The sequence below is a fragment of the Mobula birostris genome, chromosome 24, assembly GCF_030028105.1.
Source record: "Mobula birostris isolate sMobBir1 chromosome 24, sMobBir1.hap1, whole genome shotgun sequence".
Classification (NCBI taxonomy): Eukaryota; Metazoa; Chordata; class Chondrichthyes; order Myliobatiformes; family Myliobatidae; genus Mobula; species Mobula birostris.
This window is the reverse complement of record NC_092393.1, coordinates 8,883,856-8,906,760: the sequence shown is the minus strand read 5'-3', so window position 1 is coordinate 8,906,760 and position 22,905 is coordinate 8,883,856. Positions and strand designations below refer to the sequence as shown.

At 43.1% G+C, this 22,905-nt stretch overlaps 1 protein-coding gene across 1 annotated transcript in view; it reads right to left on the bottom strand.

Moving 5' to 3' along the window:
* The window catches only part of LOC140187032 (fas-binding factor 1 homolog), a 139,403-nt gene that overhangs the window by 88,851 nt on the left and 27,647 nt on the right, over nucleotides 1-22,905 (bottom strand). Inside the window, exons 9-12 of the mRNA XM_072241897.1 lie at nucleotides 20,292-20,369; nucleotides 9,618-9,743; nucleotides 6,798-6,945; nucleotides 1,601-1,734 (exon numbers count right to left, since the gene is read on the bottom strand). Of these exons, the coding sequence (XP_072097998.1) occupies nucleotides 1,601-1,734; nucleotides 6,798-6,945; nucleotides 9,618-9,743; nucleotides 20,292-20,369 (486 nt within the window). The remainder of the gene's footprint in view (nucleotides 1-1,600; nucleotides 1,735-6,797; nucleotides 6,946-9,617; nucleotides 9,744-20,291; nucleotides 20,370-22,905) is intronic.

The following is a 22,905-nucleotide window of genomic DNA, read 5'->3' as shown; positions in this document are numbered from 1 at the left end:
TTCCCCACTCTGACCTTTTACCTGTTCTTACCTGCCTACCACTTCTCCCTGGGTCCCCCTCCTCCTTTCTTTCTCCCATGGCCCACTCTCCTCTCCTATTAGATTTCTTCCTCTCCAGCCTTTGACCTTTCTCACACACCTGGCTTCACCCATCACCTTCTAACTATCCTTCTCCCCATTCCATCCCCCCACCATTTTTACTTTGGCATCTCCCTTATTCCTTTCTGGCCCTGAAGTAGGGTCTTGGCCTGAAAAGTTAGCTGTATTTCCTGACCTGCTGAATTCCTCCAGCATTTTGCGTGTGTTGCTATAGATTCAATAGTAGTTTACAGAAGAAAAATAGATAATTAAATGCAGGGATATAGGGAAAGAATGAAGGAATGGGACCAAATGGATTACTTTTCAAAAGAGCAAGTGCAGACTAGAGTTTGTGAAATGTTGTAAATACAAGTTGCTTCCAAGAGAAACAAGCACAGTGTAAGTCATCATGTAAATCAATATATTATTATTGGCATACAAAATTAAGGCCTCTTGGGTTGTGCTATTAATTAATTTAAATTTATTTTCCATGCACACTGATCCATCAATGCAAAAAAAAGGAGATCAAATAATATTGGGCTGAAATAGAGGGCATAGTTTTAAGGTGCTTGGAAGTAGGTGCAGAGGAGATGTCAGGGGTAAGCTTTTTTACGCAGAGAGTGGTGAGTGTGTGGAATGGGCTGCCGGCAGCGGTGGTGGAGGTGGAAACAATAGGGTCTTTTAAGAGGCTCCTGGATGGCTACATGGAGCTTGAAAAGTAGAGGGCTATAGGTAAAGCCTAGGTAGTTCTGAGGTAGGGACATGTTCAGCACAGCTTTGTGGGCCAAAGGGCCTGTATTGTGCTGTATGTTTTCTATGTTGCTATATTTTGAGTAAATATCATTAAATTACATTTTCGTCTGGCAAGTTTTACCTGAAATATAAACCCATCTTTTGCTTTGAAAAGCAAAAACATGGCAGATTCCGGCAAACAAAAATAGAAACAAAACGTGCTGGAAATACTCAGCATCAGTCAAGAGAGGAACTGAGTTCGTATTTCATCAGAATCCAAAATTGTCAATTCAATATAATTAATGATGAAGAGTGATTGACATGAAACTAAATCAGTTTTGCTGATAATTTTAGAAGTTCCTGTTTATATCTCACCCTTCTCTTTCATTGCTGCTGGACCTGTGTGCAGTCCTAGCAACTGTATTACTGCAACTCTTGTAGAAACTATTTTCCAAACATCCGCACTCTCCTTTTTTTCCCAATTCCCTTCATTCTTCACCCCTGATCCCACTCACAAGCCTGTCAGGGCAAAGCACACACAACAGAAAATTGAAGTAACAAAGAAAAATGTTGCAAAATGGCCAGCAGGTCAGGCAGTATCTGTGGAAAGACTAGAAGCATTAGCTCTCATTGTCTTTCCACAGATTCTGCCTGGCCTGTTGAGTGTCTCCAGCATTTCCCATTTTTATTAAACCACACATAACGTTGTACCAGTGAGACTTCCATTTTAAAAGGAAAATCTGACATTTGGAATGTGACATACAGACAGAAACTTTATGTCCTGGATTACCTGGTGTTTTTTTGTATTTGGGATCTAGCTTAAATTCTTTCCTTTCACCAGTTGAAGGTTGCTCAAGTAACTTCTTGGCTGTACCTCTTCCTAACAATTCATCCAGCTTCGAACGAGCAGGATGCAGTGTCTCTCTAATGCCAAAGAGAAACAGGCAAAGTTAAAGAACACAGGCCAAATGAAATTCAAAAGATTACTGTACTGGTCTGCTCACTGGGTACAGAATTATCCAAGTGGATTCACGCACCCCCCTCCTAAACTTGGGTATGTTATGTAAACTGGAATTTCAATGCAGAAATCAGGGAGTGCCATAATATCAGGGAATCATGGAACTGTACAGCACAGGAATGGAACCGCAACCCACCTCATCCACATCATCATCATCATCATCATCAGGTGCCGTGCCCAGTTTGAGCTTTGACTGCCATGGCCCACACACTCCTGTTTCGGGTCAAGTGGATCAATTCATTGGTATTCATTTCCAGTTCTCTGGCTGCTGTCTCCATCATCATCTTTATCTTCCTCTTGCTTTCTTCCCTTCAATCTTTCCCATAATTACCGTGCATTCTAACTCCTCTTTCTTAATCACATGTCCAATGAAGTTACGTTGCCTTTTCATGAACTCATACATTATTTCTCTTTTTGTGTTTACTCTGTTCATGATATCCCCGTTAGATATTCATTTCATCCATGATATTCTTTGCATCCTCCTCAAAAACCACATCTGTGCTGCTACAATTCGTTTCCTCATGTTACTAGATATTGTCCAACATTCTGAGCCATATAACATAACTGGATAAACGTAATATTTCAGCACTCTGAGGCGGGTTGTCATGCTTAGTTTAGTATTGGTCAGTATACTCTCCATTCTTGTAAAGGTGTCTTTTGCCATCCCTATTCTTCTTTTGACATCCATGTTGCATCTGTCATCTGGTGTCACCCAGCTTCCTAAGTAGCAAAAGCTCTGTACTTGTTTTATGTCTTCTCCATTTATTCTCAGCCTGCAGATAGGATTCTCTTTCTTTTTGGATATCACCACACATTCTGTCTTTTTCCAATTGATAGACAGACTCATTTTTGCACTTTCTTCAACAACTATATCTATTAAGTTTTGTAGTTCTTCCTCTGTACTTGCAATTAACACAGTGTCATCTGCATATCTGAAATTATTGATGTTTTCACCACCAACTTTGATTCCCAAGATGTCTCTTATTTTTTGTAATATTGTTTCACTATACATATTAAATAAATCAGGGGAGAAAACACACTCTTGTCTAATGCCTCTCTTGATTTTTGTAAACTGACTCACTTCTCCATCTATTCTTACAGCGGCAGTTTGTTCCCAGCACCTCATCCACACTGATCGTAATTGCCGACATACACTACATAAGACAAAGACAAAGGAGCAGAAGCTGGCCATTCAGCCCATCGAGTCTGCTCCGCCATTTTATCATGAGCTGATCCATTCTCCCATTTAGTCCCACTCCCCTGCCTTCTCACCATAACCTTTGATGCTCTGGCTACTCAGATACCTATCAATCTCTGCCTTAAATACACCCAATGACTTGGCCTCCACTACTGCCCGTGGCAACAAATTCCATAGGTTCACCACCCTCTAAAAAAATTTCTTCGCATTTCTGTTCTGAATGGGCGCCCTTCAATCCTTAACTCATACCCTCTTGTACTAGACTCCCCAATCATGGGAAACAACTTTGCCACATCCACTCTGTCCATGCCTTTCAACATTCGAAATGTTTCCATGAGGTCTCCCCTCATTCTTCTAAACTCCAAGGAATACAGTCCAAGAGCAGACAAACATTCCTCATATGTTAACCCTCTCATTCCCAGAATCATTCTAGTGAATCTTCTCTGTACCCTCTCCAACGTCAGCACACCCTTTCTTAAATAAGGAGACCAAAACTGCCCAATTGAGGTCTCACCAGCGCCTTATAGAGCCTCAACATCACATCTCTGCTCCTATACTCTATTCCTCTAGAAATGAATGCCAACATTGCATTCGCCTTCTTCACCACCGACTCAACCTGGAGGTTAACCTTAAGGGTATCCTGTACGAGGATTCCCAAGTCCCGTTGCATCTCAGAACTTTGAATTCTTTCCCCATTTAAATAATAGTCTACCCGTTTATTTCTTCTGCCAAAGTGCATAACCACACACTTTCCAACATTGTATTTCATTTGCCACTTCTTTGCCCATTCTTCCAATCTATCCAAGTCTCTCTGCGGACTCTCCGTTTCCTCAGCACTACCGGACCCTCCACCTATCTTCGTGTCGTCAGCAAACTTAGCCACAAAGCTATCTATTCCATAATCCAAATCGTTGATGTACAACATAAAAAGAAGCGGCCCCAACATGCACCCCTGTGGAACACCACTGGTAACCAGCAGCCAACCAGAATAGGATCCCTTTAGTCCCACTCTCTGTTTCCTGCCAATCAGCCAACGCTCTATCCACATATGTAACTTTCCCGTAATTCCATGGGCTCTTACCTTGTTAAGTAGCCTCATGTGTGGCACCTTGTCAAAGGCCTTCTGAAAATCCAAATATACAACATCCACTGCATCTCCCTTGTCTAGCCTACTTGTAACTTCCTCAAAAAATTGTAATAGGTTTGTCAGACAGGGTTTTCCTTTAAGGAATCCATGCTGAGTTCTGCCTATCTTGTCATATGTCTCCAGGTACTCTGTAACCTCATCCTTGACAATCGACTCCAACAACTTCCCAACCACTGATGCCAAGCTAACAGGTCTATAATTTCCTTTTTGCTTCCTTGCCCCCTTCTTAAACAGCGGAGTGACATTTGCAATCTTCCAGTCCTCCGGAACAATGCCAGAATCTATCGACTTTTGAAAGATCATCGCTAATGCCTCCGCAATCTCCACAGCTACTTCCTTCAGAACACGAGGGTGCATTCCATCTGGTCCGGGAGATTTATCTACCTTTAGACTATTCAGCTTCCTGAGTACTTTCTCTGTCATAATTGTGACTGCGCACACTTCTCTTCCCTGCCACCCTTGAGTGTCCAATATACTGCTGATGTCTTCCTCAGTGAAGACTGATGCAAAATACTCGTTCAGTTCCTCCGCCATCTCCTCGTCTCCCATTACAATCTCTCCTGCATCATTTTCTATCGGTCCTATATCTACTCTCACCTGTCTTTTATCCTTTATATACTTGAAAAAGCTTTTAGTATTCTCTTTGATATTATTTGCTAGCTTCCTTTCATAGTTAATCTTTTCCCCCATAATTACCTTCTTAGTTTCCTTTTGTAAGCTTTTAAAAACTTCCCAATCCTCTGTCTTCCCACTAATTTTTGCTTCCTTGTATGCCCTCTCCTTTGCTTTAACTTTGGCTTTGACTTCTCTTGTCAACAACGGCTGCATCCTTTTTCCATTCGAAAATTTCTTCTTTTTTGGAATATACTTGTCTTGCACCTTCCTCACTTCTCGCATAAACTCCAGCCACTGCTGCTCTGCCGTCTTTCCCGCCAGTGTCCCTTTCCAGTCAACTTTGGCCCGTTCCTCTCTCATGCCACTGTAATTTCCTTTACTCCACTGAAATACCAACGCATCAGATTTCGGCTTCTCTTTTTCAAATTTCACAGTGAACTCAATCATGTTATGATCACTGTCTCCTCAGGGTTCCTTCACCTCAATCTCTCTAATCACCTCTGGTTCATCACACAATACCCAATCCAGTACAGCTGATCCCCTAGTGACAACAACAAACTGCTCTAAAAAGCCATCTTGTAGACATTCTACAAATTCTCTCTTTTGAGATCCAGTGCCGACCTGATTTTCCCAATCAACTCGCATGTTAAAATCCCCCACAATTATCATAACACTGCCCTTCTGACAAGCCTTTTCTATTTCCTGTTGTAATTTTTAGTCCACATCACTGCAGCTGTTTGGAGGCCTATAAATAACTGCCATCAGGGTCCTTTTACCCCTGCGATTTCTTAGCTCAACCCATAAAGATTCTGCACCTTCTGATCCTATATCACCTCTTCCTAATGATTTAATATCATTTCTTACCAATAAAGCCATGCCTCCCCCTCTGCCTACCTTCCTATTCTTCTGATACGCCGTGTATCCTTGGACATTCAGCTCCCAGAGACATGTATCCTTTAGCCACATCTCAGTGATAGCCACAATATCATATCTGCCAATCTGTAGCTGTATGACAAGATCATCCACCTTATTCCTTATGCTGCGTGCATTTAAGTATAACACCTTAAGACCAGCATTTGGTACTTTTCATTTTGATTTCACTGTAACTTTATTACACTGCAACTTATCCCAATGGTTACAAATTTGCCCTATCATCTGCCTGTCTTTCCTGACATCTTTACTGCTCACTATCTTAGATTTATTTCTGTTTTCCCCTTCCTCCGCTCTGTCATTCCGGTTCCCATCCCCCTGCCAAATTAGTTTAAACTCTCCCTAATAGCTCTATTAAATTTTCCTGCCAGGATATTGGTCCCCTTCGGGTTTAGGTGTAACCTGTCCATTTTGAACAGGTCATACTTCCCCCAGAAGAGATCCCAATCACATCAATCCCATTTGCCCACATTAAGTCCATATCCCTTTACTCTCTTCCTATTTAACTATCTGTCCAAATGGCTTTTAAATAAGGTAATTTTATTTGCCTCTACCACCTCCTCTCTCTTTCAGCTCATTCCAGATAACAGAGCCACTGTTCCTCCAATGAATACCTAAAGTACTGTAAAACCAATGAAATATTTTCAAGTACATTCTGAAATATTGGTAATCCCACTATTGTAATACAGTGGTATTACACTGTATTACACATTAGTGTAATACAGTGTAATACCACTGTATTACAATAGTGGGATTACCAATATTTCAGAATGTACTTGAAAATATTTCATTGGTTTTACAGTACTTTAGGTATTCTGAAAAATATATAAAAGACCAGAAAAGAAAGCCTCCTTTTCTTCTTTAAATCTCAATTACAATAGTTCGAAGTATATTGTTTATAAAGACAATAATTCACCAGTTGTGTATCTGCTTTGGCAAATTTTAAGTGCATTCTTTAAGCTTCTGGTGCATGTGAAGAAAGCAGACCGTGAGAGACCATAATAACAGACTGACTGTGAGACGCTGAAGGATCTCAGTGGTTCTAAGTATGTATTTAGTAGACACTGACAGACACTTACTCTTCCACTCTCTTCAACTGCTTTGATGTTTCTGGGCTGTCTCCAATTCCAAGGGCATCCATAAGATCATCTCCTTCATCATCAAAGAACAAATCATCTTTTCTCTGTGCTGTAGTCATAACTGGAACAAATGCTGCGCTGGAGGGAACTGTGGAAAGCATTCACAATGTTACATCATCAAATGAATTCTGCAATCTATTACTGAACCTGCCAAACTCACTAATCTTATTGATTGGGTCCAGCTACAAGTGGTGCTGGGCATCTCTTAAATTAGACTTTCATCATTGCAATATTGTGGCAATTAGTAGTTAAGAATCAGTAAATATAGAACCATAACAAGGAACAACCATCCAATGTAACCTCTGAGGACTTACAGCAATGTAGCCACAAAGTAAACTTAAACTGAAAATTAAAATGTATTCACATAGCACATTAGAATGCCCTGAAGAACTTTTAAAATTGAGACAAATTACTAGACATTTTGCACATGCCATGTTGGACAGAAGGATCAATCAGCTACTTAATCTGCTTTCGGTGGTGCTAGATGAGTGGTAAATATTGGCAAGAACATGTCCGTTATCTTCTTCAGCTACAGGGACCGTTCTCATATACACTGAAAAGCATATGGTTAAATTTGCATCTTAATATGATAGTTCAGATAAAAGGTTTCATTGTCTTAAAAGTATAAAAGTTCATAAAAGCTGAAGGAAAACGTACAAAATTTGACATGTGTGAAAGATGTTGGTCAAGGAGTCAAGGCAGTCAAACAAAACTTGGAAATAGATGAAAGAATGTTATTGTAAATGCTTAGCTATTTAATTGCCGTCAAATTATTTTTAATCACTGACTATGCAAACCAAGCCATTGCACCCCTTTATCAGGAGAAGTCTCAAACCTAAAGATAGCAAACTAATCATCATAAGTCCTAAAGAACAGTAATGAGCTATTCAGCCCATGCTGATCGTTCTTTTCAAAAGTGAAATATCCTCACTCTTTTATAATCTTCTTGAAATCACTAGCATTTGTCTCATTTGTCTGGTTCTGCTTCTATAAGACCCTTGAGCCATTTTACCAAAGACTCCAACTATAACTTATTGTTAATGACCTTTTGTTAATTCTTGTGAAGATTTAATGGTTCTGAAACAATAACACTACTTCTCTCTACAGATGCTGCCTGAATGCTGAAGGTTTCCTACATTTGTTTTTATTTCAGATTTCCAGAATTTTCAATGGTTTCAACTTGTTGCTATGTTACACCAAATGGGTTTTGGGCCAAGGTGTGTAGCAGTGCATTTGGTACCTGGGCAGTGGTTTTCTGCTTTCCAAATCACCTTCAATTAAAAGTTCCCAAAATAAAGTCTACCATTTTCAACACTTATGAAATAAAAAATGATGATAAATAGAAATAATACTCACCAGTACAGGTCGACCTTCACTAATCTAACTACCGGTAATCCAAACAACAGGAATTCTGCAGATGCTGGAAATTCTTATCCTTGTAAGCAGAACAAGTGCTACACATGCCCTTACACTTCCTCCCTCACCACCATTCAGGGCCCCAGACAGTCCTTCTAGGTGAGGTGACACTTCACCTGTGAGTCGGCTGGGTGATATACTGCGTCCGGTGCTCCTGATGTGGCCTTCTATATATTGGCGAGACCCGACGCAGACTGGGAGACCGCTTTGCTGAACACCTATGCTCTATCCGCCAGAGAAAGCAGGATCTCCCAGTGGCCACACAGTTTAATTCCACATCCCATTCCCATTCTGACATGTCTATCCATGGCCTCCTCTACTGTAAAGATGAAGCCACACTCAGGTTGGAGGAACAACACCTTCTATTCCGTCTGGGTAGCCTCCAACCTGATGGCATGAACATCGACTTCTCTAACTTCCACTAATGCCCCACCTCCCCCTCATACCCCATCCGTTATTTTTTTTTAATACACACATTCTTTCTCTCACTTTCCTTTTTCTCCCTCTGTCCCTCTGACTATACCCCTTGCCCACCCTCTGTTTCCACCCCCCTTGTCTTTCTCCCCGGACCTCCTGTCCTATGATCCTCTCATATCCCCTTTGCCAATCACCTGTCCAGCTCTTGGCTCCATCCCTCCCCCTCCTATCTTCTCCTATCATTTTGGATCTCCCCCTCCCCTTCCCACTTTCAAATCTCTTACTAACTCTTCCTTCAGTTAGTCCTGACGAAGGGTCTCGGCCTGAAATGTTGACTGTACCTCTTCCTAGAGATGCTGCCTGGCCTGCTGCGTTCACCAGCAACTTTGATGTGTGTTACCTGTAATCCAGTTCCTTCAATAATCCGGCACTGTTTATGCTTAATGTTATCCTTCTGTAATTCGGCATTTTCACTTATCTGGCACTCCTTAGGTCCCAATAGTGCCGGATTAGTGAGAGTCGACCCGTATTCTGAAAAATGCTACAACTTGGACAGAGTCATCAAAAGAAGAATCAGCTTTGAGATACAAATTAGGCATTATTTACTTGTTCAACACACAAACACATTAGAGGTAAAATAATAAACTAAGTTTGTACTCTGTTAAACAAGTTAGGACACATAAAGATAATCTGATGAAAGAAGGGTAAATGGTGACAGAATAATCTGATGTTATCCTGGGAAACACAGCTCATCTCTTCATGGGGAAAAGACAAGGCATAAATATCATCTCCAGTGTAAGTTTATGATGAGCTGGAAAATGTGCTGTAATGGAAGTATCAAGAAATGTCATAAATCCATAATTTTCTGGGCTTTTTTATAATCAGGGTGCCAAATAACTTCTCCCTGCCAAAATATTTTTCCAGTACCTTTCTCCTCCTCCTTGTGTGCTTGAAGATCTACGTTTGAGAGGCTCAGTTTTTGTTCTGAGACTGTTTTTTTCTTTGGTTCCTCTTCTTCATCAGAAAGAATCCCTTCCAATGGATCATCTTCATCTAGAAAGGACAACGACATTAACAGTTCATGCAGAAACTATTAAACAGAGGGCATCAGTACAGCCTCTGTCATTTTGATGGTTTTCATTTACAACATGGTGATTCAGGTAAGCAGAAACAAATAGGAACAACTGTTAGCATTTCAGTGTTCACATCGCTGATGTAATGTATGGATCTAGCTTCAAATTCTGTTTATGCTTCCTTTATCTAGATTAATAACTGAAGTTAAATCAGTCTTTACAGGGAGAAGCATAGAAACTGCATTAGGAAAAAGATATGCAAATACTTTATAAGTAATTAACAGAAGAAACATTATTTTGGACATATTTGAAGTGTGCGTCTGTGACCACTTCCTGTTGAAGCCATGCAACTGGGAAAATGGACAGGCACTTCCTGCTACAATTCACTCTGGCACTGTTTTGCCCAATGTAATTTGAACATGTGATCACAATATCAACATCCATAGCGCCTCATAAAAAACTGTAGTATCTACCTTTATATTAACTCAGAGCTCAACTCAGAGCTCATATGCACTGAAAGTAATTAACTGTGTGTGATCTAAACTATCCCCTAGATGTTATTAATTAAAATCAAAGCTCAATCTTATCAATATTCATCAGACCTGTCAGGAACTTCTACAGTGTTTGAGATCGTGCAACAAATTACTTATGGAACAGAAATGCACCAGATTTTCTGTGGAACTGGAGATCATGCAGGTTGTTAGACACTTGGCCTGGACCAATAAAAAGAAGTTATGTTTAAGCAGAGTGGCCATGTGCCAGTAGGCAGAGTTAGAGTGGGGAACTGAGGCTTTGACTCAGGAGGCAGAGGCTAAGGTCAGTTTCTTTTTCTCCCTTTCTTTCTGCCTTTCTATCCTTCTCTTTCTTTCTCTCAATCTTTCTCTCTCTCATTCCACAGTTATAGCAGTGGGAATACAGGATACAGGGGTGCTCCTCTTGCAGGATGTGAGAAGACAGGGAGACCTCCAGCTTATTCAGGAAACAGAAGGGCTGATGGACAGAAGATACAGAGAGGTAGTTACACCGAAGGTGTAGGATACAAGTAAATCAGTGACTGCTAGGAAAGGGAAATGGGAAAAGGCAGCCAGTGCAGGGTATCATTTTAGATACTACTGGAGGACGACCTAGCAGAGGAAAGCCACAGTAGTCTGGTCTCTGGCACTGAGTCTGGCTCTGTAACTTAGAAAGGAGGAAGGGAAAAGATACAAGCAGTAGTGAGGTTTTGTGGACAAGAACAAGGTACCCAGATGGTATGTTGCCTTCCAGGTGCCAGGATTGGAGCTTAATCTAAGATTGAGTTCATAGAATTCTTAAAAGGGGGACATTAAGCAGCCAATGATCGTGGTCCATGTCAGCTTCAATACCAATGGAAAGAAGGGTAAATGTGGTGCTGCAGAGTGAGTTCAAGGAGTTAAAGGTACTAAGTTAAAGGACAGGGCCTCCATGGTGGGTGATCTCAAGGTTGTTACCCATGCCACAAGCTAGTGAAAGTAAAAATAAGATAATACAGTTAAAACATGGTTAAGGAGATGGTGCAGGGTGCTTCAGATTTCTGGATCATTGATTTCTCTTCCATGGAAGTGGGATGAAGAGACAGTTTGCACCTGAATCGGAGGGGTACCAATATCCTTGCAGGAATGTTTGCTAGTACTGCTCTGGGAGTAGGGGGGGGAGGGAGTTTAATCAACTCCAGTGGGATGGGAACAAGAGTGCCAGGGCAGTGAGTGGAGTGTTTGTGAGGAAGATAGATGTTAAGCTACATACAAAGACAGGACCTGAAAGGTTGATCATGGTGGCAGTAATGTTCTCAGTTGCAGGGAGAATTGTAGATAAGGCAGATGAGCTTAGAGCTTGGATCAACACATGGAATTATGATATTGTAGCCATCAGTGAGACTTGGTTACAGGAGGTTCAGTGTTCTGGAGTTAGAAACATAGAAAACCTACAGCGCAATACAGGCCATCAGCCCACAATGCTGTGCCGAACATGTACTTATCTTAGAAATTACCTTGGGTTACCCACAGCCCTCCATTTTTCTAAGCTCCATGTACCTATCCAGGAGTCTCTTAAAAGACCCTATCGTTTCCACCTCCACCACCGTCATCGGCAGCCCATTCCACGCACTCACCACTCTCTGCTTAAAAAATTCCTCTCCTCTGTACCTACTTCCAACCAACTTAAAACTGTGCCCTCTAGTGTTAGCCATTTCAGCCCTGGGAAAAAGCCTCTGACTATCCACACGATCAATGCCTCTCATCATCTTATACATCTCTATCAAGTCACCTCTCATCCTCCTCCGCTCCAAGGAGAAAAGGCCGAGCTCACTCAACCTATTCTCGAAAGGCATGCTCCCCAATCCAGGCAACATCCTTTGAATCTCCTCTACACCCTTTCTATAGTTTCCACATCCTTCCTGTAGTGAGGTGACCAGAACTGAGCACAGTACTCCAAGTGTTCTATTCTTTTGGACGTGATGGAGGGGAAGGTATTTAAGGGGAAGAGATGGCATTACTTGACAGGGAAAATGTCACAGCAGTACTCAGAAAGGACAGACTGCAGGCTTGTCTACTGTAGCTATATGGGTGGAACTGCGGAATAAGAAAGGAATGACTATATAAATGGGGTAATATTACAGACCTCCCAACAGTCAGCATGATTTAAAGGAACAAAACTGTAGAGAGATACACAACTGCAAGAAAAATAAAATTGTGATAATAATGATTTTAACTTTCAAATATTGCTTGGGACTTCCATACTGTAAAAGAACTGGATGGAATCAAATTTGTTCAGGAATTTTTCCTTTATCAAGAAAACAAAGTGCAATATTAGGGAATGAAACAGGGCAAATGACAGAAGTGTGTGCAGGGGAACGCTTTTGATCTAGTGTTCATAATTCCTTTAGTTCCAAGATAATTATGGAGGAGGACAGGATTGGTCCTCCTACTGTTCTAAATCAGAGAAAGGCTAATTTTGATAACATCCGAAGGGTTCAGACAAGTATGGGTTGCAACAGGTCATTTTCTGGCAAAAGAATACTTGGTAAGTAAGTCTCCAACTCTAGTTCTGACACCTCTACACGCATCCAGACCACGGCTCCCACTCAGACTTCAATTTGATTGGATACCTCCAGAATGCAGATCCTGCCATATTCAACTCTGGGTCTGATGGTCCTGGACCTATTCAGACAGTGGATACCACTGTTGCTGACTTCTGCTCCAGCAACCCAAGACAGCTCCAGCCCAGACCTCGGCCACCTACACCTGCAGGCTGAGACCTTCCTTGCTGCCACTGGACCTTTAGGGTCCCCTTCTCCCACAACTACTCCCCAACCCCAGGTTTCTCAGGCTCCCCCATCACCTCTTGGGTCCTCGGAGCCCCCATCTTCCTCCCACCCTACCTTTCCTAAACATAGAAACATAGAAAATAGGTGCAGGAGTAGGCCATTCGGCACTTCGAGTCTGCACCGCCATTCAGTATGATCATGGCTGATCATCCAACTCAGAACCCTGCACCAGCCTTCCCTCCATACCCCTTGATCCCTTTAGCCACAAGGGCCATATCTAACTCTCTCTTAAATATAGCCAATGAACTGGCCTCAACTGTTTCCTGTGGCAGAGAATTCCACAGATTCACCACTCTCTGTGTGAAGAAGTTTTTCCTAATCTCGGTCCTAAAAGGCTTCCCCTTTATCCTCAAACTGTGACCCCTCGTTCTGGACTTCCCCAACATCGGGAACAATCTTCCTGCATCTAGCCTGTCCAATCCCTTTAGGATTTTATACGTTTCAATCAGATTCCCCTCAATCTTCTAAATTCCAACGAGTATAAACCTAGTTCATCCAGTCTTTCATCATATGAAAGTCCTGTCATCCCAGGAATCAATCTGGTGAACCTTCTTTGCACTCCCTATATGGCAAGGATGTCTTTCCTCAGATTAGGGGACCAAAACTGCACACAATACTCCAGGTGTGGTCTCATCAAGACCTTGTACAACTGCAGTAGTACCTCCCTGCTCCTGTACTCGAATCCTCTTGCTATTAATGCCAGCATACCATTCGCCTTTTTCACCGCCTGCTGTACCTGCATGCCCACTTTCAATGACTGGTGTATAATGACACCCAGGTCTCATTGCACCTCCCCTTTTCCTAATTGGCCACCATTCAGATAATAATCTGTTTTCCTGTTTTTGCCACCAAAGTGGATAACTTCACATTTATCCACATTAAATTGCATCTGCCATGAATTTGCCCACTCACCTAACCTATCCAAGTCACCCTGCATCCTCTTAGCATCCTCCTCACAGCTAACACTGCCGCCCAGCTTCGTGTCATCCGCAAACTTGGAGATGCTGCATTTAATTCCCTCATCCAAGTCATTAATATATATTGTAAACAACCGGGGTCCCAGCACTGAGCCTTGCGGTACCCCACTAGTCACTGCCTGCCATTCTGAAAAGGTCCCGTTTATTCCCACTCTTTGCTTCCTGTCTGCCAACCAATTCTCTATCCACATCAATACCTTACCCCCAATACCGTGTGCTTTAAGTTTGCACACTAATCTCCTTTGTGGGACCTTGTCAAAAGCCTTTTGAAAATCCAAATATACCACATCCACTGGTTCTCCCCTATCCACTCTACTAGTTACATCCTCAAAAAATTCTATGGGATTCGTCAGACATGATTTTCCTTTCACAAATCCATGCTGACTTTGTCCGATGATTTCACCGCTTTCCAAATGTGCTGTTATCACATCTTTGATAACTGACTCTAGCAGTTTCCCCACCACCGATGTTAGGCTAACCGGTCTATAATTCCCTGGTTTCTCTCTCCCTCCTTTTTTAAAAAATGGGGTTATATTAGCCACCCTCCAATCCTCAGGAAGTAGTCCAGAATCTAAAGAGTTTCGAAAAATTATAACTAATGCATCCTTTTGAAAAATTATCACTAATGCATCCTTTTGAAAAATTATCACTAATGCATCCACTAAACTCTTCAACCCTCTCCTCTCTGATGCCTGCAACTCCTACTTCTGGAGACAGAGGTGGCGGAGCAGACTCGATGGGCCGAATGGCCGACTTCTGCTCCTTTGTCTTATGGTCTATATTGAGCTCTTCCCAACCTGTCTGTTGTTAAAATGCCTTTCCCTTTTCTCAGTTCCTTCATATCTGCCGCATCTGTTGCAAGGATGAGGCTTTCTGTTCCAGGACATCAGAGATGTCCTCCTTCTTCAAAGGACAGGTCCTCTCTTCCACAATTGATGCTACCCTCATGCACACCTCCTCCATTCCCCCAACATCCGTGCTCACCCCAACTTCCTGCCACTTTAACAGGAATTGAATTCCTCTTGCACTCACCTAGCACCCCATGAGCCATGGCATCCAACATATCATTCTCTGCAACATCCGCCATCTTCAATGTGACCCCACCACTAAGCACATCTTTACCTTTCCCCCACATCCCTCCCCCCATTCTCTGCTTTCCACAGGGATTGCTCCCTCCATGATTCCTTTGTCCTTTCGTCCCTCCCCACTGATTTCCCTTCTGGCACTTATTCCTGCAAGTGACAGAAGTGCTACACCTGCCCATTCACCTCCTCCCTCACCACCATTCAGGGCCCCAAGCAGTCCTTCCAGGTGAAGCAACACCTCACCTGCAAATCTGATGGAGTCATCTACTGTATCCAGTGCTCTCAATGTGGCCTCCTCTACATTGGTGAGACCCGACATAGATTGCAGACTGCTTTGTTGAGCACTTTTGCTCCATCCACACAAAGCAGCAAGGTGGCTAACTATTTCAATTCAACACCCAATTCCCATTCTGACATGTTGATCTATAGCCTCATTTTCTGCCATAATGAGGCCACTCACAGACTGAAGAAGCAACACCTTATATTCTGTCTGGTAGTCTCCAACCTAAAGGCATAAACATCGATTTCTCCAAACACCAGTAATCTTTCCCCCTACCACTTCCCTCTTCTTCATTTCTCCACTCTGCCCACTTTCTTACTTCTTCTCCTCACCTGCCTGTCACCTTCCTCTGGTGCCCCCACCTTCCTTTTCTTCATAGTCCACTCTTCTCTCCTATCAGCTTCCTTCTTCTCCAACTTTTTACCTTTTCTATCCATCACCTTGTAGCGTCTTACTTCCTCCCCCTTCCCCACCCACTTGGCTTCACCTATCACCTTCAAGCTTGTCCTTCTTTCCCACTGTCTTATTCTGGCATCTTCCCCCTTCCTTTCATGATAAAGGGTTTTAGTCCAAACCATTTATTCACTCCCATAGATCATGCCTGACCTTCTAAGTTTCTCCAGCATTTTGTGTGTGCTGCTCTTGGTAAGTGGGAGGCCTTCAAGGAGAAAATTTGAGAGTAGAGATTGTGTATGTTTCTATTAAAATAAAAAAACAAGGCTAACAGGTTTAGGGAACCTTGGTTTTCGAGGGATATTGACGCCTTGGTTAAGAAAAGCAAACACATATCAAATAATGGCAGTTTTGAACAAGTGAGGTGCTTGGCAAGCATAAGAAATGCAAGAGGACACAAGAGGAAAATCAGGAGGGCTGAAAGAAGGCATGAGGTTGCTCTGGCAGACAAGGTGAAGGGCTTCTACAGCTACTTAAAAGTAAAAGATCAGCAAGGGACAAAATTGGTCCACGTGAAGATCAGTATGGTCATCTATGCATGGAGCCAAAAGAGATGGGAGAGATTGTAAAGGGATTTTTTGCATCTGTATTTGGTCAGAAAACAGACACCGAATCCATAGAACTGAGGCAAAACAACAGGGGGGCCATGGACCATATTCAGATTACAGAAGATGAAGGGCTTCTTGAGGCAAATTAGGGTGGATAAGTCCCCAGGGTCTGACAAGGTGTCCTCTCAGAAGTACAGAAATTACAACAGTCCTAGAAGAAGTACTTAAAACATCTTTAGTCATCAGTGAGGTGCCATAGGACTAGCATTGTTCTGTTCAAGTAAGGCTCTAAGAATAAACCAGGAAATTATAGGCTGGTGAGACTGATGTCAGTAGTGGGTAAATTAATTGAAAGTACTCTAAAGGACAGGATAAATAAGTATTTGGCTGTTCAGGGCCTGATTGGAGGTAATCAATATAGTTGTGTCTAACCAATCTTGAAGAGTTTTTTCAAGGAGGTTACCAGGAAAGTTGATGAAGAAAAGGCACGAAAGACATTTGACGAGGTCCTGCATGGGAAGCTGATCAAGAAGGTTCAGTTGCTCAGGATTCAGGATGAGATAGTAAATTGGATTAGACATCGACTTCGTGGGAGAAGTCAGAGAGTGGCAGTAGAGGGTTGCCTCTCTGACTGGAGGGTTGTGACTAGGTCCTTTGTTGTTTGTCACCTATATCAATGATCTGGATGATAATGTGGTTAACTGGATAGGCAAATTTGCAGGTGACACCAAGATTAGGGGTGTAGTGGACAGCCAGGAAGGCAATCATGGCTTGCAGCGAGATCTGCATCACCTGTAAAAATGGACAGAAAAATGGCAGATGGAATTCAGTGCACACACATGCAAAGTGTTACACTTTGGTAGGATCAACCAGGGTAGGTTTTACACAGTAGTAGGGTATTGGGGCAGGAGAGAGGGGGTGGGAGAGAGAGCGAAAGACAAAGGGAGCGAGAGTAAGAGACAGAGACAGAGAAAGACCGAGGGAGCGAGAGACAGAGAGAGACCGAGGGAGCGAGAGACCAAGAGAGACCGAGGGAGACCGAGGGAGCGAGAGAGAAAGAGAGAGAGAGACCAAGGGAGCGAGAGACAGAGAGAGACCGAGGGAGCGAGAGACAGGGAGAGACCGAAGGAGCGAGAGACAGGGAGAGACCGAAGGAGCGAGAGACAGGGACCGAGACCGAGGGAGCGAGAGACAGAGACCGAGACAGCGAGAGACAGAGAGACAGACAGTGTGAGAGTGAAAGAGAGAGAGAATGAGAGAGAACGAACAACGCGCATGAGTAGAGAACAATTCAATTCACATCTGCAGACAACAGATCAATACGTACATAGGCAACAGGCTATATGTAGTGTTAAGGAGAGTCATTACACTAAAAGAAATGCATTACAGAAGGATGTGGAGGTCCTAAGGAAAACTGAATAGGTTAGGACGGTATTCTTTAGAATGTAGAAGATTGAGGGGAGATTTGACAGAGGTTTACAAAATTATGGGGGCCAGAAATAGAGTAAATGCAAGCATGCTTTTTCCACTATGGTGGGGTGTGACTATAATCAAAAGTCATGGGTTATGGGTGAAAGTTGAGAAGTTTAAGGGGAACATGAGGGGAAACATTTTCACTCAGAGGGTAGTGAGAGTGTGGAATGAGCCGCCGGCATAAGTGGTGCCCAAGCAAGCTTGATTTCATTTAAGAGAAGTTTGGATAGGTGCATGGATGGTAGGGATATGGAGGGCTATGGCCCCTAGTGTAGGTTGTTATGAGTAGGTAGTTTAAACCATTTCGGCATGAACTAAATGGGCCAAAGGGCCTGTTTCTGTGCTGTATTTCTCTATAACTCCTAATATTTCTTTTAATATTGGCTTAGCAAGATGCCAGAAATTGGTAATACAGTCGGCTCTCCTTATCCGCGAGGGATTGGTTCCGGGACCCCTTGCGGATACCAAAAATGCGGATGCTCAACCTGGCTGAATGCGGTGGACCTTAGGACCCAGCGGAATCCCGGACCTTACTTAACTTGTCTCAGTGCGGTGGACATTAGCTCCGGTGGCGGAGCTCTGAATCCGCAGTGTTCCTGTTCACGAAAATAATCACAATCACGATTTACAATAAAGTGGAAATAATAAAGTGATCAGAAAGAGGTGAAACGTCATCGGTCATTGGAAAAGCGTTAGACTACAGTCGGTCAACTAATGGAACAATTTTAAAGGATAAAGTGAGAAAGGCCCTGCCCGATTAAAGCTACAATTATCACTAAGCAACGCTGTGGTTTAATTATTGGGTTTTGGGTTTTTGATCCTGCACATCAACCCGGCACGGATGGAGACTGCGCTTGGGAGTGGTCTGTCACTGGATTGAACTCGGGAACTTCCATTCCCGAGCCCGGCACTGAAACATACGTTTCTTGAGTGTTTTATATGCATAGAAGGGTAAAATATATACTATATACTACGACAAACGTTTGAATAACTGACGCTAAATAATATTGGATGTACCTGTTCCGACTTACTTAGTAAGAGAACTTCCGGTTTCTTTCCGATTCCCGATCCACGATAACCTACGCACATCCTTCTGTATACTTTAAATCATCTCTAGATTACTTATAATACCTAATACAATGTAAATGCTATGTAAATAGTTGTTATACTGTATTGTTTAGGGAATAATGACAAGAAAAAAGTCTGTACATGTTCGAACAACAAGCGCTGGAAGAGCACTTCCGGGTTTTCTCGATTCGTGGTTGGTTGAATTCGCACATGCGGAACTCGCAGATAAGGAGGACCGACTGCAGGTACTTGCCTATTTGACTGGAGAGCTGTGACTTGTGGTGTTCTGCAGGGATCGGAGATAAGTCACAGTTTGAGGATAAAGGGGAAGCCTTTTAGGACCGAGATTAGGAAAAACTTCTTCACACAGAGAGTGGTGAATCTGTGGAATTCTCTGCCATAGGAACCAGTTGAGGCCAGTTCATTGGCTATATTTAAGAGGGAGTTAGATATCGCCCTTGTGGCTACGGGGATCAGGGGGTATGGAGGGAAGGCTGGTGCAGGATTCTGAGTTGGATGATCAGCCATGATCATAATAAATGGCGGTGCAGGCTCGAAGGGCCGAATGGCCTACTCCTGCACCTATTTTCTATGTTTTCTATGTTTCTAAGTCCATTGTTGTTGGTCAGCTACATTAAATATATGGATGATAATGTGGTAAACTGAATCAACAAATTTGCAGATGACGGCAAGTTTGGGGGTGTACTGGGCACCAAGATTGGGGGCTGAGGAAGGCTATCAAAGCTTGCAGCGGGATCTAGACCAGCTAGAAAAATAGGCTGAAAATGGCAAATGGAATTTAAAGCAGACAATTGTGAGGTATTGCACCTTGGGAGGACAAACCAGGATGTGGCTTACACAGTGAGTGAAAAACAAAGGGATCTGGGAATACAGATATATAATTCCTTGAAAATGATCTCACGTGACTTTATTCCCTGGAGTATGAAGGAAGATTTGATGGAGGCATACAAAATTATGAGGGGTATAAATAGGGTAAATGCAAGGTGCGGGTCAATGGAACTAGACAGACTAACAGTTCAGCACCGGCTAGATTGGCCAAAGGGCCTGTAGTGCTCTACGACTCTATAATCTTCTAACCTTTGGTGTAATTAGCAAAACTGCAATGCCTTTGGCATCATGCTTAAATATGAAAATTGTTCACCTAAAAATGATAACTTAAAAGAAGCTTAAAGCAACTTCATTAATCACATAAATGGAGGGGAATTTTAGACATAAAGTTAGCTTTTGCTTCAGTGTGAACATACCAGCTTTGTAATCAATCTATGCACTTAATGACTCACCATCAAATGTAAACTTCTTGTAATGGTGCCCGAAAGTGGTAGCGACACAGTGATCATTTTCATCCTGACCAGATAAATCTGAAGGGTAGGGCAAACCGTTAACATGAAAATCTTTTTAGAATTTTAACAAATAATATTTAAGAAGAAATGTTATGCTTCACAGGGTTTCCAGTTCAAGATAGATACAATATTGGATCTATTGCTTTTGTTTTGCCCACAAGAGCCATATACCATGCAGCACCCAGATTCAAAAGATTCAAAGTACATTTATTTATCAAAGTTCGTATGCAATATACAACCTTGAGATTCATCTTCCCACAGTCAGGAAACAAAGAAACATCATTGAACCTGTTCAAAGAAAAACATTAAACACCCAACATGCAAAAAAAGAACAAATCATGCAAACAGCAAAAAATTAGTGAAAAAACATAGAATATAAAACATCAAACCATAAAGTAATAGAAACAGTCCAGGAATACAGCTTAGTTTAATTTAGCGCTGTGTCATCCATTGTCTGCAGGCCGCAGAGTCAGTCCTTCCCAAAATTGCACAAAACAGCAACAACCAGAAACACATCATAATGCGATCTAGAGTCTAATCCACAAACTGCATTGATTAAACCTGGCCAAAGACCCAAGACTCCAGCATTATCAGGGGAGAGGGGGAGAGAGAGAGAAAGAAAAATGGTCACACACAGGCATCTTCCTCCAGGAGCAGTGAGCAAGAGCAAGAGAGACTAGTAACAGGTCCTGCATCCTTGAAAGCTAAGCCTTTGAATGAAGCTGACTTTCTTTTGATTTCTCTTCAAAAGTTTCCCTTCTCTGTCTACAAAAATTGTTCCTGTTAATATTCAGGTCATGGGTTTAACTTTCCACTGGCAGTCATTGCATAAATCAGTCAATATTTTTTTTATAACAAGTTTTCTCATGATTGAACAATATTCTGTTGCCAGACAACATTATCAGGTTAACAAAGATTGCAACATGTGATGCCGGGAAGTGAAGGGCGGAAGATTTAAAAGGACAGAAATCCTGCTTCGGGTTTAATTCAAAGAAGGAAGTCTGAGAGTTGGAGCGGGAGTGAGGAGGAAGCCATTTTTGAACTTTTCGGTGTTTTTTCTCCATCGGCGTTCAGCGAGGCGGGACTGCGCAGGCGTGTGACGTCGAGCAGTGAAGCGCGGAAGATTTAAAAGGAACAGAGCCTCATACAGCGGGCAGTGTAGTTTGCGGGCTGTGGAGTGAGCCGGGAGCAGAGTGAAGGCTTAAGGGCTTCGGCACACCGGGCTTAGGTGGAAACGGGCGAGGCAAGGAAGGTTTGGTATTCATTTTCTGTTGTTATTTGAGGAGAGGGGCAGTATGAGTGTGAGGGCAGTTTGCTGTTCTCGGTGTCGGATGTGGGAGGCCCTGGAGTCCCTGGAGTCCCAAGCCTCCCAGATGTCCACATCTGCGCCAGGTGCGCCGGGATGCAGCTCCTAAGGGAACGCGTTAGGGAACTGGAGCTGCAGCTCGATGACCTTCGTCTGGTCAGGGAGAGTGAGGAGTTGATAGAGAGGAGTTGCAGGCAGGTGGTCACGCCGGGGCCACGGGAGGCAGACAAGTGGGTCACGGTTAGGAGGGGGGAGGGGTAGGGTCAGGTACTAGAGAGTACCCAGGTGGCTGTGCCCCTTAACAATAGGTACTCCTGTTTCAGTACTGGTGGGGGGGACAGCTTACCTGGGGGAAGCGACAGTGGCTGTGCCTCCGGTACAGAGTCCGGCCCTGTAGCTCAGAAGGGTAGGGAAAGGAAGAGGAGGGCAGTTGTAATAGGGGACTCGATAGTAAGGGGGTCAGATAGGCGATTCTGTGGACGCAGTCCAGAGACCCGGATGGTAGTTTGCCTCCCTGGTGCCTGGGTCCAGGATGTTTCTGATTGTGTCCAAGATATCCTGAAGTGGGTGGGTGAGGAGCCAGAGGTCGTGGTACATATAGGTACCAATGACATAGGTAGGAAAAGGGAAGAGGTCCTGAAAGGAGAATATAGGGAGTTAGGAAGGGAGTTGAGAAAAAGGACTGCAAAGGTAGCAATCTCGGGATTACTGCCTGTGCCACGCGACAGTGAGAGTAGGAATGAGATGAGGTGGAGGATAAATGCGTGGCTGAAGGATTGGAGCAGGGGGCAGGGATTCAAGTTTTTGGATCATTGGGACCTCTTTTGGCGCAGGCGTGACCTGTACAAAAAGGACGGGTTACACTTGAATCCTAGGGGGACCAATATCCTGGCGGGGAGATTTGCAAGGGCTACTGAGGTGACTTTAAACTAGAATGGTTGGGGGGTGGGAATCAAATTAAAGAGACTAGGAGAGAGGAGGTTAGTTCACAACAGGGGGATGGGAACAAGTGCAGAGAGATAGAGGGGTGTAAAATGAGGGTAGAAGCAAAAAGCAGTAAGGTGAAAAGTAAAAGTGGCAGGCCGGCAAATCCAGGGCAAAAATCAAAAAGGGCCACTTTTCAACATCATTGTATAAGGGCTAAGAGTGTTGTAAAAGCGAGCCTGAAGGCTTTGTGTGTCAATGCAAGGAGCATTCGTAACAAGGTGGATGAATTAAAAGTGCAGATTGTTATTAATGAATATGATA